This window comes from Mauremys mutica, chromosome 3 (genome assembly GCF_020497125.1).
Source record: "Mauremys mutica isolate MM-2020 ecotype Southern chromosome 3, ASM2049712v1, whole genome shotgun sequence".
Taxonomy (NCBI): domain Eukaryota; kingdom Metazoa; phylum Chordata; order Testudines; family Geoemydidae; genus Mauremys; species Mauremys mutica.
Window position 1 is genome coordinate 94094649 of NC_059074.1, and position 14544 is coordinate 94109192.

General features: G+C 42.1%; 1 protein-coding gene across 3 annotated transcripts in view; it reads left to right on the forward strand.

Moving 5' to 3' along the window:
- The first annotated feature begins 6885 nt into the window (after positions 1-6885).
- The window catches only part of CLVS2 (clavesin 2), a 55163-nt gene continuing 47504 nt past the window's right edge, over positions 6886-14544 (forward strand). Inside the window, exons 1-2 of one of the 3 annotated variants that reach the window (XM_045010982.1) lie at positions 6886-7936; positions 8508-8881. In XM_045010982.1, the coding sequence (XP_044866917.1) occupies positions 8601-8881 (281 nt within the window). In that variant the 5' untranslated portion in view covers positions 6886-7936; positions 8508-8600. Of the gene's footprint in view, positions 7937-8420; positions 8882-14544 lie in introns of those variants that run through there. The other 2 variants (XM_045010983.1, XM_045010980.1) reach the window with 2 other exon arrangements.

Here is a 14544-nt window from a genome sequence, read left to right on the forward strand (position 1 = left end):
GGGACATCACATTGAGGGCCTTAGCGAGCTTCTGAGGCCATTGACTCCACCTGGAAGTGTGGGACCCACCAATACAGGTTTGGAACTTTCTTACACTTGTTAAGAATGGCAAAAGAAGTAACACTCTTTCTTTTATACTATTGCATAGATAGGGATTTGATAGATATCTCTGGCATCTCATTATGTATGTCCTTTATTCGTCGCTGCTTACACTCTTCAAGTCTTAAAACACAAGTACACTTTTACAATTACCTAAGGTTCACAATATTGCAGCTGGGCTCTCACTTCACTTCATTTCATTCTTATATCTCACAAACTGACTGGCAACACCCTGCCCCTTATATACCTGCGAGGACATGGCTGACAATCTTCTAGGAGGTTGAAGGAAAATGTAGTTCTCAGAAAGTCTGGAAAGTTTTCTGGACCTTTGCAATTCTACAGAGGTCCAGAACATTCTAGACACACAGAATACCTGAAACACTTTATTTCAAACATGCTATTTTCCCTTTTGTCACTAACAACAAAAACAGCAACCCAAGACCAGCGACCCCCAAGCCCTGCACCCCAAGTGGTCACCCAGGTTGGCTGATTTAAGCTTCTCTTCCAGTATTACACCAGACTGCCAGACATGCACCTCATCAAACAAGTGTAAAATTTAGGTTCACATGAGTCATATATTGGGCCAAATTATTCTCTTAATTTCAAAACATTGAGCCAAATCTCAGTCCCTAGCTCTGCTCCCTTTGTGTCACTCAGGCTGCATAAAGTGGAAAGTAGCTGCAACTCTCCAGCCGAGTACTTCCCCTATGTGAGGAAGTCATCAGAAGGTCTAGAGTTTTCAAAGCTAGCTTCCACACCCACATCCAGTGTAAGGGACTTGTTGAGGATGGAATGGGGCAAAAGCAGAATGCATTGAGCTCCAGTGATCTCTGGCTGGCAGATTGCCCCTGGATTCAGTCACATCCAGATGTCACATTGTCATATTGTTTCTTTACTACAAATAGAGGTGAAGCTCAAGGTATTGACTCACCTAAGAGTCCATTCTCTTCAAGTCACTGCTTTAAACATTTCTATAGCACCAAAGGTATATGTCAGAATGTTTTTTTGTTTTTTAACAGAAGTTGCTCCCAGCTATGTACTGTATTAATGTAACAGAATTGTATAACATGGAATTGCCAATATCCTTTTGCCTTGCAGCAAAATAATATTTGAACTTGCTTGATAAGGACTCTAGCAAATCCTTGAGCTATTCCTTTCACAGTCAATACCCATGTTAGTAAGACAATTTGTGGTGCTGGGTCAGACATCTGCATAATGCTTCAATTAAGCCCAGCTTCTGATTCTGAAGAAGGATGTTTTTTTTTATATGACAGATTAATTGTTCCTACCTAGAATTCGCCTCTGGAAGATTTTCTGTTTCTGTTGTGGCTAGCATAGTGGAATATTTATTTTACTTGTGAAGTTTGGGTCTGGTGCCACCCCTTGTGTCCTGTAAGACTATGGGAGTGTGCTGAGCACTTTTGAAAATCTGGCCACTTAAGGTCAATTTTTCCAAAAGCATCTGAGTGACTTCAGAACCTGATTCCCATTTTCAAAAGTGTTTTGAGTACTTCAGAGCCTAACTCTCATTGACTTTCATGAAACTTGGACTCCGACGTTCCTAAATTGTTTTTGAAAATGGGGTTTAGATTCCAAAGACACTTAGGCACTTTTGAAAATATTACCGTTCATCCCTGATCAAAGCACATGGGCATGTGGTTAACTGTAAGCACATGCTCAAGTGCTTAGCTGAATAAGTATACATTTAAGCATGTGTGTGAAATGGGTGGTTATCTGAAAGTGGTGAAAATTAAATACATATATATTGACATGCTCAATAATAACAGGATGCAAGCAAACATCACAAATAATGGCTAAGCTGTAGAGCCAGTAGATGAATTTAATTATCTGGGATTATACATATCCAACCAAGACTAGGGATGTCTCGCTGAGCCATGGCCTCCCTTATGGAAGTATGGAAAAACTGTGGCATCTTTAAATCTACAAAGGTTTGACATATCAAAAGCATTATTTTTTCCATAGTGACTTATAGATGTGAATTCTGGGAAACTAATGCTTCTGACAAGAGGAAAATAGAAGACTTTGAGATATGGTGCTGTCAAAAACCCTTGCTTATGTCTTGGATGGAAAAGAAGCAAACGTTAGAAATATTATTGGAGAGAAGCAAACTCTGCTCTCGGAAATGAACAGGCGCAAACTTATATACTTTGGTCACATCAGATGGAAGTAACTTTGAGAAAGTTATCATGGAAGGAATGGTGGTGATTCACCATAATAGGGAAATACCAGCAATGAGATGGATAGACAGTGTACGGCAGATCACTAGGAGATGAGCTGCTGAGTGTGTGGAGGCTTTTGAAAATTCTTCTATGATGTCACCAGTGTTCAGACATGAATACATGGATTTTAGTTACTTACTTGCTAGAAATTAAGCATACACTTACCTGCATTGCTGAATCAGGGCTTTATTGGTGCCTAATTGGTAGATGAACTCTTTTGAAAATCTGGCCTTATGTGTGTAGCTGCACTATGGTAAAATCAGGAGCAGAAATGCTGCTGCTGCTGCTAAAAACAGCAGTAAGAAGGGCCTAGAAAACCTTGATCCCTTTCCACAGAGGGAAAAGACATCAATGAACCCCTGGTGTAATTACTTCCTTTTAAGCCCATCCATTATTTCTTTTATCTAGTTACACATTCTTACATTCTTGTTACAACTCTTACATTCCTCTGTATATTAATTTTATTAAACAATTTCATTCTAAATGAGAATTAGCATCTCTGAAGACATCTTCAGTAAGAACCTCTGCTTAATTGACTTTTTTTGTTTTGTTTCAAATCTGGCAACTGATTTGTAGTACTTGTAGAACTGTTGTGATCCTGATTTTTAATTGTATGAAGTTTGGGCTAAAGTGACTATAAAAGCATCAAGGAAAAATAATAGTTTAGAAGTGCAACAGGAAATAGGCTTAGATTTACATAATGGATTTATTCATCCGTACCATTTTACAGAGGGAAAAGTAGGGATGCATAATAAATAAATTACATCATGCCATCAATATGTTACATTTAACTACACTGCTGGCTCTGTTTTTCTTATTGTTTAAGTTGGGTGACATGTTTGAAAACACATGTTTCTTCATTACACTATTTTAAATGGCTTGGTAAATCTGCTTTCAGATGTCAGTAAAATCCCTTATTGCTTCTAGCAACTCATTTATTTTAGAACAAACCTTTCACAATTTTATATACAAGAATTGAAAATAATACAAAAGCATTATCACCGTAAGCCCCTGCTGTGGCCCATCTGGCTCAAGGAGAACATGGCCAAGGCTGTATTTCTTAAGCATCCTCTGGTTTCAGGCTGCCCATCTATGTGCATCTTTCTTAATGGCCCTGTTCTGGATTCATTCCGTCCAGGAAGGGCCATCTGTTTCAGTTATTTTGAGGACATTTTGGTCTTTGTCTGAACAATTTATAGATTTTTATTAAAATGCTCATTACAGGAAGCTTGTGAATTGTACTTTACTGTGGTATAGAGTGGTTGAAAAATTTTGAATGGCAACTCTTTAAATAGAAAAAGGGACTTTGCTGAAAAAGAAATGTTCACAGAGCATTTTTTGTTCTGTGAATTTTTTTTGGAGAATAATCAAAACCTTTTTTGTTTCTCAGTTTTTGTTTTTTCTGTCCCCCACTTACTGCTTTTCCCTTCCCCCTGCCTCTTTTTCAGTGATAAAATAGGAAAAGAGATAAAGGGGATGTGAACCGAGAGAGGAAAAAGTGAGGAAATAAACTAAAAAGCTCCAAATTATTGACAATTCTTAAGGGAAAAAAATTGCAAAAACATTTCTAAATCAGTTTTTTTTTAAATTGAAATTGTTTCAAAATGTTCAAGCAATTTTTTTCTGTTTTTCAATCAGCTCTACTCTCATATCTAGATACAGGAAAGGTGAAAACCAGGATAGTATGGAACACTGATGTATGAGTGTTTGCCATTGCAAAAAATAGATATTTTACAAAATGTGGTGATTTTTTATTGTAGGTCACAACTAGTGTGCATAATGGGCTTCCAGGTGCTGAGTACCTTCATCTCATGTTGACTTGGATGGGAGTTTGGGGTACTCATCACATGCCTGTACTCCTGTGTTGGTTTACTGAGAAAGGTGTTCTCATTGCTGTTCACTGTATATACTTCTATGTTTACCTGTTTCTTTACACAGTAATGAGTATGTTCTGAGTATTTGAGTGCTATTTGTTCATTGGTCAGAGGATTTGGTGTACTGATCAGGGGAAATTGTTTGATTAAATTTAGAATTTTGGGCGGTTTTTTGGGGGTAATTTAGATCACATTTTTCACTAGCTCAGTTGTGCTAGGAATTCTGGCCCAGATCCACACACAGCAATTAAGGCTCCTAATTTCCTTTGATTTCAATGGAAGTTTGCCACTTAAATTCCTTTAGAAGGTCTGGGCTTCTCTCCTTACCCTTACCATCTTTTCCATTGCTTTTCCCCTTTGCCTTTGCACCTCTTTAAGTTTTGGGTTTTTAACTGGATAATTGTGCAAAGAAAACAGTGTAATATTGGATTGGGTAGAAGAACTATGTATGAGTTGTAGTGTTTCATAAACAATGATTTTTAAAGCTTAATAAACTTTATTTGCATACTAAGACCCAGTCATACACTCCTTTCTCAAGCAAAGCTCACATTAACTTCGGGGGGAGGGGGCAGCTAGATTCACAAAGGGATTTAGGCACCCAAGTCCAAAATGTAGCTACTCAAAACCATGGCATAGCTGCTACTTAACCATGAAGATGCCTGAAGTCCCTAAACATCTGCAGCTGGGCATGCACATAGACACCTCAGTCCTGATGCCTGGACAACTAGCTCACTCCTAAACCCTGGTAGGATTCTCAAACGAGGCATTCCTTATCTATCTCAACAGTGGGGCCCAATACAGAAGGTGTATTTAGAGGCTAACATATCAAACCTTGCACAAAATGGCATAGGAAGAGGACTTACTGGGGCCTCCTTATAAGTTGTACCTTAGTGGGTAGTATAGTCACCCAGCATGTGGAAGAACAAGCTTCAATTCTTATCCCTGCCAGATCTGGAGTCTGGATTTGAACCCATAGTTCCTCCTTTTAGCTGAGTGTACAAACTACTGGACTATGTCCTCTCAGTCTCTCCTTTTGAAACTGTTCCACTTTGTGTAAGTAATCATTGGAACGGGGGACTTGAATTTGGGTCTCCTACAGCCTAGGGGAGTGCTCTAACCACTAGGCTAAAGGTTAGAAGGGTGCATTTACTTCTTTGTTTGTTTGTTTGTGTGTTTTTGTTTTGTTGCAAAAAAGGACTTCAGCAACTAACTCCAGGAAAGAGTCCATGGCTGTGTATTTCAAGCAGAGGGAGGAGCCTTCTTCCAACCCCGATTTATGCACCCAACTTCCTTTGAGGGACAAGCTTTTGGCCATACCCTTCTCCTTAGCATTTTCTATTGGCTAATTTAGTCAAATCCCATCTCATCCTGCTGGCTTTTGTGGACCCCATTCTTAGGCACCTAACCTCCCTGTGCATTGTGTAGAGAGCCCCAGCACCCAACTCAGGGCTGGGGATTGAGTTAGGGGGAAGGGTGCCTAAAGTGAAGTGTTGCAATGCTGAAGAGCTAGATCTGGGAGTTCAGCCTGAGGAAGAAATGCAAGATCAGGGTGAAAGACACCAGGGAAAGACACTCATCTTCACTAAGGACTAAATGCAATTTTAAGAAGCCGAGTATTCCTTTGTAATATAATGAATTCAAAGAGGAATGGCCTGGAGTGCAAGGAAAATTGGACTTTTACTTATTTTATTTAAATGGAGGCTCTTTGCCCTTAACATTTCTGTTTTCAGGAAACTCAATCAAAAAGGGGTGTAACTGGAGTATAAAACCAAAAGACACAGCCAGATAAAGAAGAAAAACAAAATTCTGGCACTGCAACCAGGACTTGATTCTACAAAGATATATGCATGTGTTTAATTTTATAAATGTTAGTAATCTGAATGGATTCAAAGAGATTTGCATTTTCAGGACTGAGGCCTAACATGGGATTGTTGTTTTTTGTGTGTATTCCTATACCAAAAAAAAAAAAAAAAAAGCAGCGTTTCAGTTATCAGAGTGCAAATCATCATCTAAAAATATCTTAGCAGAAAACTATGTTTAAATTCATCAAAACCAGACAATTTGAATTTTACTAAACTTTCCAGATACATCAAAAATCACTTTTAGGCTGAGAACAAGCTAGAATCATTCTCCACAAAGGGTCAATTGTTTCCCAAGCTGTTGTGTGTGTCTGAATTAAAGGATTTACAATTATAGGGTCACAGGGGCTGTTGTAATTTACCATAGCCTTTACCATACCCTTTTCCCATTCCATACACACTGCCAAAGATGTTATCCTGGATTTCTCTTCTGAACTTTCCTGCAACAATGGCGTTTTTAATAATCCAAAGCCACCGAGGTGAGTGTTTTGTTTTTTTGTTAGTATCTCAAATGCATTTAGAAGAGGGATGGTTCCTGTAGGAACTAGACCCTAATGAGTGTCAATATGAATCGAAATCAACAATAGCTGCTAATTCCACTGCAGTTTGGCTCTTTGCACACAAAAGGGTGGGAAGGAATAGATGGGTTGGGGGAAAGGGAGGGCAGGGGGCGTTTCTCAGCCGCCGGAATATAAATATTCAATTGCAAGAGGCCTGCTGGTGGTCCAAGGAGGGGTAGGGAAGCAGGTGCAGGGTGGAACTGGGGGGAAGGGCTGGAGCGATCTAGGGGCTGCTCTGTGGGTTTTTGTCTTTATCCTGCGGACAGAAAGCCGGGGGAAGGGCTGTGCTGGGTAACAACAACGTGAGTGAGAGAGGGGCTGATCTGAGCCGGAGTCACCGGCGGCAGCCGCCTAGGGAGCCCTGATTGACGCAAACCTGCCAGCAGCCGCGCACTGAACACAAGGCAGAGCCACAGCCGCCGCACAAGAAGCCAGCGGCTTGCTCCAGAACAGCACAAAGAAGGCGGCGGCGGCGCGGAGCCAGCGCTCTCTGCAAGGAGAGCAGCACCGGCATCGCCCCGGCCAGACACCAGCAGGGCTGCAGACAGCACGCGCCTCGGGGAATATGAGCCCGCTGCTTCCCCTGGGCATGTCCTGGGCTCCGGGCTTGGCCACTCTGCCTCTTCTCCCAGCTGCCTAGCTCCGGGCTTGCCACCAAGAGGAGCTGCTGTTGCTGATGGATGCCGGGAGGTGCCGCATTGCCTAGGTTTTTGTTTGCCCTGCGAGCTGTCTTTCCAGCCCTTTCTTCTTGCTGCTAAGTACTGTGCGTTTTGCAAAGAGATTGAATTCAGCTGTCCGGGAGAAGGAGAAGGATGGGCTGGAGACCAGTCCCTCCAAGGCGGAGTGCAGTGTGTGGGAAGACCTGGCTGAGATAAAAAAAAAAATAGAGGGGGTGGGGAAAATACAACAACCAGCGCCAGATCCTGCGGGTACCATCTGAGATCACTGTGTATGTAGGTGGGGAGAAGGAAAAACCCCACCCCAAGTCACAGGCAGTTTTGTCTTCTGGAGGCCTTGTCTGTGCTCAAGAGGATCTTTAAATATATACCAGCAAAGGAACGACATGTAGCTTTTTCCTTTCCTTTCTTTTTCAATCAAAGAAATATGCCTCTTAACTGTGGCAAACGTCTTAAATAAATGGTCCTTCTTTTGGAAAACAACCTCTCCCGGGAACTCTCAGTTTGAGGAACCACATTTATTTATTTATTTATTTATTCATTATTCTTTCTCTAGTGACTGCAGCATCAGGGGTGAGATCACTGTTTGCATGGGGGAGGGATACAAACCTTCTCCCAAATCCAAAGGTAGTTCCTTCGTCCTGCTTTTGGACTCGCTCTCGGTGATCATGTGGCTCTTAAAAAACCACTACAACGGCAGCTTTTTATTACCCCGATAAAATGCCTACTTAACCAAGGGGGCAAACTTGGGTCTTCTGGGGGAAAGAACCCTCCCCCCTCCCTGGAAACTCTGCTGGGGATCCACTTTATTCATTATTATTACTAGCTGTTGCTGGGCTTCTTTCCATAGTGACTTGCAGCAATAGGGTGTTCGTTTGTGGCGTGTTGTTGTTATACTGGCTTTTCTCTCTACAGTGACTGCAGCATCAGGCTATTGGGGTTCTGGGGGAAAGGTTATTTGGGGGGTAGAAGAGGGGTATCGTAAGGGACAGGAGCAGCAGGGTGCTGGGGATAGGGGATATATTCTACAAGGAAGAGGAGCAGCAGGTCGTGGGGAGATTTGGGGAGGGGGTACATGCTCTAAGGGTGAGGAACAACTGCATCAGGCTTTTGGGGTTGTGTGGGGGTGCATCCTATAAGGGAGAGGAGCACAGTTAGCAGTGACAGAGGAAGGAGCAGCATTATGACTCATTTGCAGGCAGGTCTGTCCCCGGAGACGCTGGAGAAAGCCCGGCTGGAGCTGAATGAGAACCCGGATACCCTGCACCAGGACATCCAGGAGGTGCGGGACATGGTGATCACTCGGCCGGACATTGGCTTCCTCCGCACAGATGATGCCTTCATTCTGCGTTTCTTGAGAGCCAGGAAATTTCAGCACTTCGAGGCATTCCGTCTGCTGGCCCAGTACTTTGAGTACCGGCAGCAGAACCTGGACATGTTCAAGAGCTTCAAGGCCACTGACCCCGGCATCAAGCAGGCACTGAAGGACGGCTTCCCTGGCGGGCTGGCCAACCTTGACCACTACGGACGGAAGATCTTGGTCCTGTTCGCTGCCAACTGGGACCAGAGCAGGTAAATACTGAGTCCAGACTGTAATACATGCCCCTTCCCATCTCGCTGAGACTCACCCACTCACTCATTAACCCACCCACCCCCATTGGACTGCATGTCTTATGGTCCTAAATGCTCATGCTTCAGAGTTTGTCGGCCACCTGTCAGGGTCAGGAAGGGACTCTTCCTCCCAGTGTATTCTGGGTTTTTTTGGGGTGGTGGTGGTGGTGGTGGTATCGCCTTCCTCTGAAGCGTCAGGAGTGGCCACAGCTAGAGATGAGACTTTGGACAGTGTGGAACAGGGCTGTGAGGTGGCCCATGTGCTCAGGGTCTAACTGATCACCATATGTGGAATCTGGAAGGAATTTCCCCCCAGGTCAGATTGGTAGTGACGTTGGCGGGCTTTCACCTTCTTCTGCAGTATGTGGGTGCAGACTATTTGCCAGGATCATCTGGGTGTATCTTTCTTAATCATTTCCCTGCCATTGCAGGGGCTTGGGCACTGGTGCACCTAAGTCCTTCCTGTGGCACAGAACTGTCTAGTCTCCTTTGGGCTGTAAAACTTTTGGTCTGATTTCAGTTGTTGAATTTAGTATGTAGATGCTGGGTGTTGTTGGTGGCCTGTGATATACAGAAGGCTGAGATGATCTGGTGGTCCCTTCTGGCCTTAAATTCTATGATTGAACCTCCCCCCCCCCAACTGATGAAATCCAGTAGGTTACAGGATGATGGGGAGGGCAATAGGTCACACCCTGCTTTACACACAGCAGGACTGGACCACCAATTTTATTCTGCCCTTCTTGGGAAAGCTCTGTCTGCTGCTCTGTATATTCAGGGTGGGGGGATAGAGACTCCCTTTTCCCTTATTGATGGATTGGGCAAAGGGCACACTCCTTGATTTACATTCCTCTGCCTCTTCCCTGAAGTTGAAATAATGATGCATTTAAAAGAGGCAAAACAGATAATTTGTCCAACTGGCCTGACAAATATTTATTACATCTTGTCTCAGCTCCTTTTGCTTAAGCACACAATACATCTCAAGCAATGAAAGAGTGCAGCTTGGTAGTGCTCATTTGCATATCAGTAATACCCACAATGCTCTTCCAACTCAGGGCTGATTCCCATCTCTGAAGAGGAACTGGAAAGTCTGGGTGCACATGAAGTTCAGGCTCTGAGTACTTTTCTTCAGCCAGAGAAAGCAAGATTAGTTACTGAGCCATCTAATTATGCATGTGTCAGATTGATGTTAAACACCTCTTCCAGTCACCTCTCCTACTCTGCATCACAGGTGACAGTCTCCTTGGTGAAATTATCAGTGCGGCGGGAGGGGTCTTTATACACCTTTTTTTGCAGCAAGATTTCAAAACTGATTGAGGCTACAAGGGCCCTAAAGCTGATTGCCATCCGTTCTGGAGTGAAGATGGCTTAGTGAGCTCATACAAGTGCCGTGTATTATTATCAAGGCCGGGTATGTAAGCAACAGGCAACATGTTCTGTGGGAAAAACATTGATGTAAAAATGCATCACTAGGGATGCTGTACATAATTTCCTTCTGTTACTGGGGGGGGTTGGGGGCTCACCTATAGCCTTCAAATTACAGGCAGTTTAAACATTGTTTAACTTTCAATACAGATCTAATTATGGATCCATTAGGTGTGAACTAGTTACGACCCATTCCTGCAAACTGTACTCATGTGAGTAATCTCATTAAAATCACTAAGGTTACCCAAGAGAGGAAGTACTATTGATGTGTGCAAGGGTGGCAGGATTAGGCACTGCCATAAAAAAAAATAATTACATCATTATAGCGCCTTACCCTGTACAGACAAACTCAAGCCTTTTCTTAAATAAATAAGCTGGTAATGTCCTAAAAGAGAGATCAAAATGACAGGAATAACTGCAAGGATGTGACAAGTTAGACATCTTGTTAAAATTGTCCTTCTGCTATGATGAAATTCTCTCACAAATCCAGTCTGGCCTGTCTCAAGCATGATCAATTTTCTTCTTTGTAATTGCACTATGGTAAAATAAGTCTTATGTGGAAATATGCAGAGCACTAGGTCTTAGTCAAAGTACAAAAAATAGCACTTGTTAATCACTTGTTTTTAATGTTGCAAGAGTGGGGTTCATTCACCTGTATTAATAGTGAGATGTGTTCTTATTTGATTTAAATTACATGAGATTGGCTGGGAGAATATTAAAAAGACAAAACATAATTACAATTTTATGGAAGTTTAACTGAACACATTATTATTTATGTTACAGCTGTAATGTGACTGAGGTACCCCAAATACCTAGGTACCCCAACTGAGATGGGAATTCCACTGTCCTTGCCCCAAAGAGAGAGTTATTTGTCCACAGGGACAAGACAGACAAAGGGAGGAGAACAAAGGTACAGAAAGGGGAATTGACTTGCTGAAGGTCACACAAGTCAAGCAAGTCAGTGGCAGATCTGGGAATAAAACTTAGATCTCCTGACTCCGAGGTGAGTACCCCATCCAAGGGACCACACTGCCTCCCCACGAATGCAGCTGACCTGATATTCAGTTAATGCCTGATACTGAGGGGTGCTGTGCACCTGTCACTCATATTGATTAAGCCCTTACTGCTTTAACAGTACACAAACCAATGTGCTTTTTACTCATAACAAAACTCTTCAAAAGCTTCTGTTCAATCAGTGAATTCCCTGCATACTTTCTTGAGTAAGTTAACGGTGCGCTGCAAGCCAATAAATATAATTAATCATAGGAATATAATTTATTATAGCCAACATATTAACAATTCCAACTAAAAAGTGACAATTGTTCTTTTTTTAAATGAATAACAGCTACAGAACAGATGATTTATATAGCATCAACAGTCGATCATTTTATATAGTTCTAATTACCATCAGACCAATCAAAGGACTTAGGAATGGGAAAAGGACGAAACAAAAAATTCCGATGAAAAAACAAGCCCATGTGCCAACCAAGACATTACATTCACTAAATTAAAGCAGGGCCTGAAAACTGTACCAGATGCCCTACAGTCTGAAAGACTAAACCAGGAGCTTATAAAAGATGGGGGAGGTTCTCATACAAGGGCTAAGGGAAATGTCTCAGTGAGCAGTCCAACACCTCTCTCAGCAGATGGGTAGGGAAAAAGTGATGAGGGTCCTACCAGAGGCTGTGCGTGGATCGTACATGGGGGCTCAATCTTTCATATTAACTTCTGATTTGGAGGTATATGACTACATTTGGATAGTAGGTGTATAATTTATCTTTCTTATGCCTCCAACTGGTTGCTGGAAAGGAGATTCTCTTCCGCTCTCCCCCTCCCCCCACACACATAACCTTTTGACTGTTGGGGACAAGGATCTCTATTACCTCACCCCTTCCAATCAATTTTCTGGCTATTGAAATGGGTGACGGCTTATTTATTTTATTTTTTGGATCCTCCTCCTCCACTACCCTTTCGGGGTTTGGGGGAATATCTTCCCAGATAACTATCACTAATGTTTGCTTCAACTACCACCCAGAGCTTTCCCAAGAAGGGCAGAATAAAATTGGCATGGTTCCTGTCAGTTTCACAACTGTCTGCAGGTTTCTGAATATCAGCAGTGAAATTGACCAGACTTGTTAATTTTATTCTGCTGTTGTGTGGGGAATCTATAGGCAGAGTCAAAGGCACCGAGCTGTCTGTTGCAGACGTAGGAACAAGACACTGCACTGTTTCACATTCAAAAGGTTGTTTTCACAACTATAGGGGTTAGAAACTTTTTTAAAATGACAGCTTAAATTTTGCAAACACTAATGGCTCATCTCACTTTGCAACTCCCTAGTCACCACAGATGAGTTGGAGAGTGGATTTTCCAAGCCATTAATTGAACAAAATGTAAAAATAATGATATATTTGTATACAAATAAATAGTAACGCTACTTGGATATTAGTCACTCTGTGTGAAATAATATTCTTTGAAATATGAATTATAATGAATGAAAACACTATAATAGAAATTTGTTACTTCAGTTATTAATGGCAAATCCAAAAGATCAAAACTGTAAGATCTTTGGGCAAATGCTATACTTCCCTATGTTTTGTACAATATCTAACACAATAGGCTTTTTTATCCTGATTGAGGCTTCTGGGTGCTAACACAATAGACATAAACCAAAAGATTTTTATCTTTAGCAGATTTTTATGAGCTCTCCTCTTTTGTCAGTACCCACACCTGTACCTGGATTGTCAAGAGTCAAGGAGATCTGAGGCATCTCTTGTAGTTGAGTTGTCTTGCCAAAACCTTCTAAAAATGTTAACCAAGAATGGTAGATTAGATTCTGGATGCTAGAGACTGCCAGAATGAAGTGATTTTTTTTTGAGTGGTGACTGTACAACAGCTTCTTTAATAGAAGCCTTCACCAGCCAAGACACTTCTAGTGCCGTAGGAAGCTACACTGACCTAAACTCAAACGGAGACCCAGCTACCACTTTACATCCACAGAAGCAGACTGAACGCACACAAAATTTCCTCATAATGGTAGGGACTCATGTCAGCCATAGAACTAATATGACTGTTTACTATTCAAAACAAATGGGAATTAGCCAATGCAAGATTTAACAGATGCTATGGTAAAGGCAAAGGAACTCTACTTTGCTTCCAACATGACCGTGGCATGAAATGTTAAAAACATCTGCCATAGGTGATTTGATTTGACAGGAGACTTCTGCCACCAGTGATCTAGCGGTCTTCTATCTAGCTTCAGTTGTTGTATGAGGATGAAGCCAGGGCATAGGATGCTTGCTCCTCTTCCTCCTCCTCTCCATCCCACATCCCCACCCCTGGCTTCTTGCAAAAAAAATGCCATATGCACCTAATTCTAAGCAAGGATTCACAGCTGAGAATCCCAAGCTAAGAGAGCCTTCCTTCCAGCCTAAATTTAGGTGCTGACTTCTGTGAGGGGGTGGGGCTTAGGACACACCCCTTTCCTCAGCATCTCCCATTGGCTAGTTTAGGCAAGGAGCAGCCTAGCTTGCTGACTTTTTTTAATCATATTTTTAGGCACCTGTCTCTCCCCATTCATTGTATAGTAAGCCTGGGTGCCTAACTCTGGCCTTGTGTATCCCAGTGATTTCCTAGGTGCCTAAAAATTGGACATTGTGATGCTTTTTGTGACTCTGGCCCACAGTATTCATTCAGTACATGATCACCTGTTTCCAGCTTTGTTACTGATATGTTTTCCTAGACTAAAAATATTGTATAAACAGTTGTATAAATCATGGTTGTATAAATAGGAGGCATTAAATATAGTTAATAGTGAATTCTAGAATATATAAAAGAATTAGTTACACACGACTAGCTACAATATGTCGTTGTGAGAGGCTATATGAAAAAGTGTGACTGAAGCCAGCCACTAATAAAATAGGATTTATTTCTCCAGCAGTGGGGTGTACAGTCAAGCCATACGTTATAGCAAATCAGACACAATGCACTTTGCTCACCTGAAACCACTGTAGCAATCGTTTGAAAACTGGGGTTAGAGGAAAATAAAGCACTCAGTGTCCCCTCAATAAACTAACACCCTAAAAGCTCAAAGTCCTGGAGGTCAAAATGACTTAAACTGCTGGAGTCTTTGGGTCTTGCTGTGAAGAATGGGAACATGCTACTTAGCACACACACTGAGCTGGCCAATGGCTGTAACTTATGC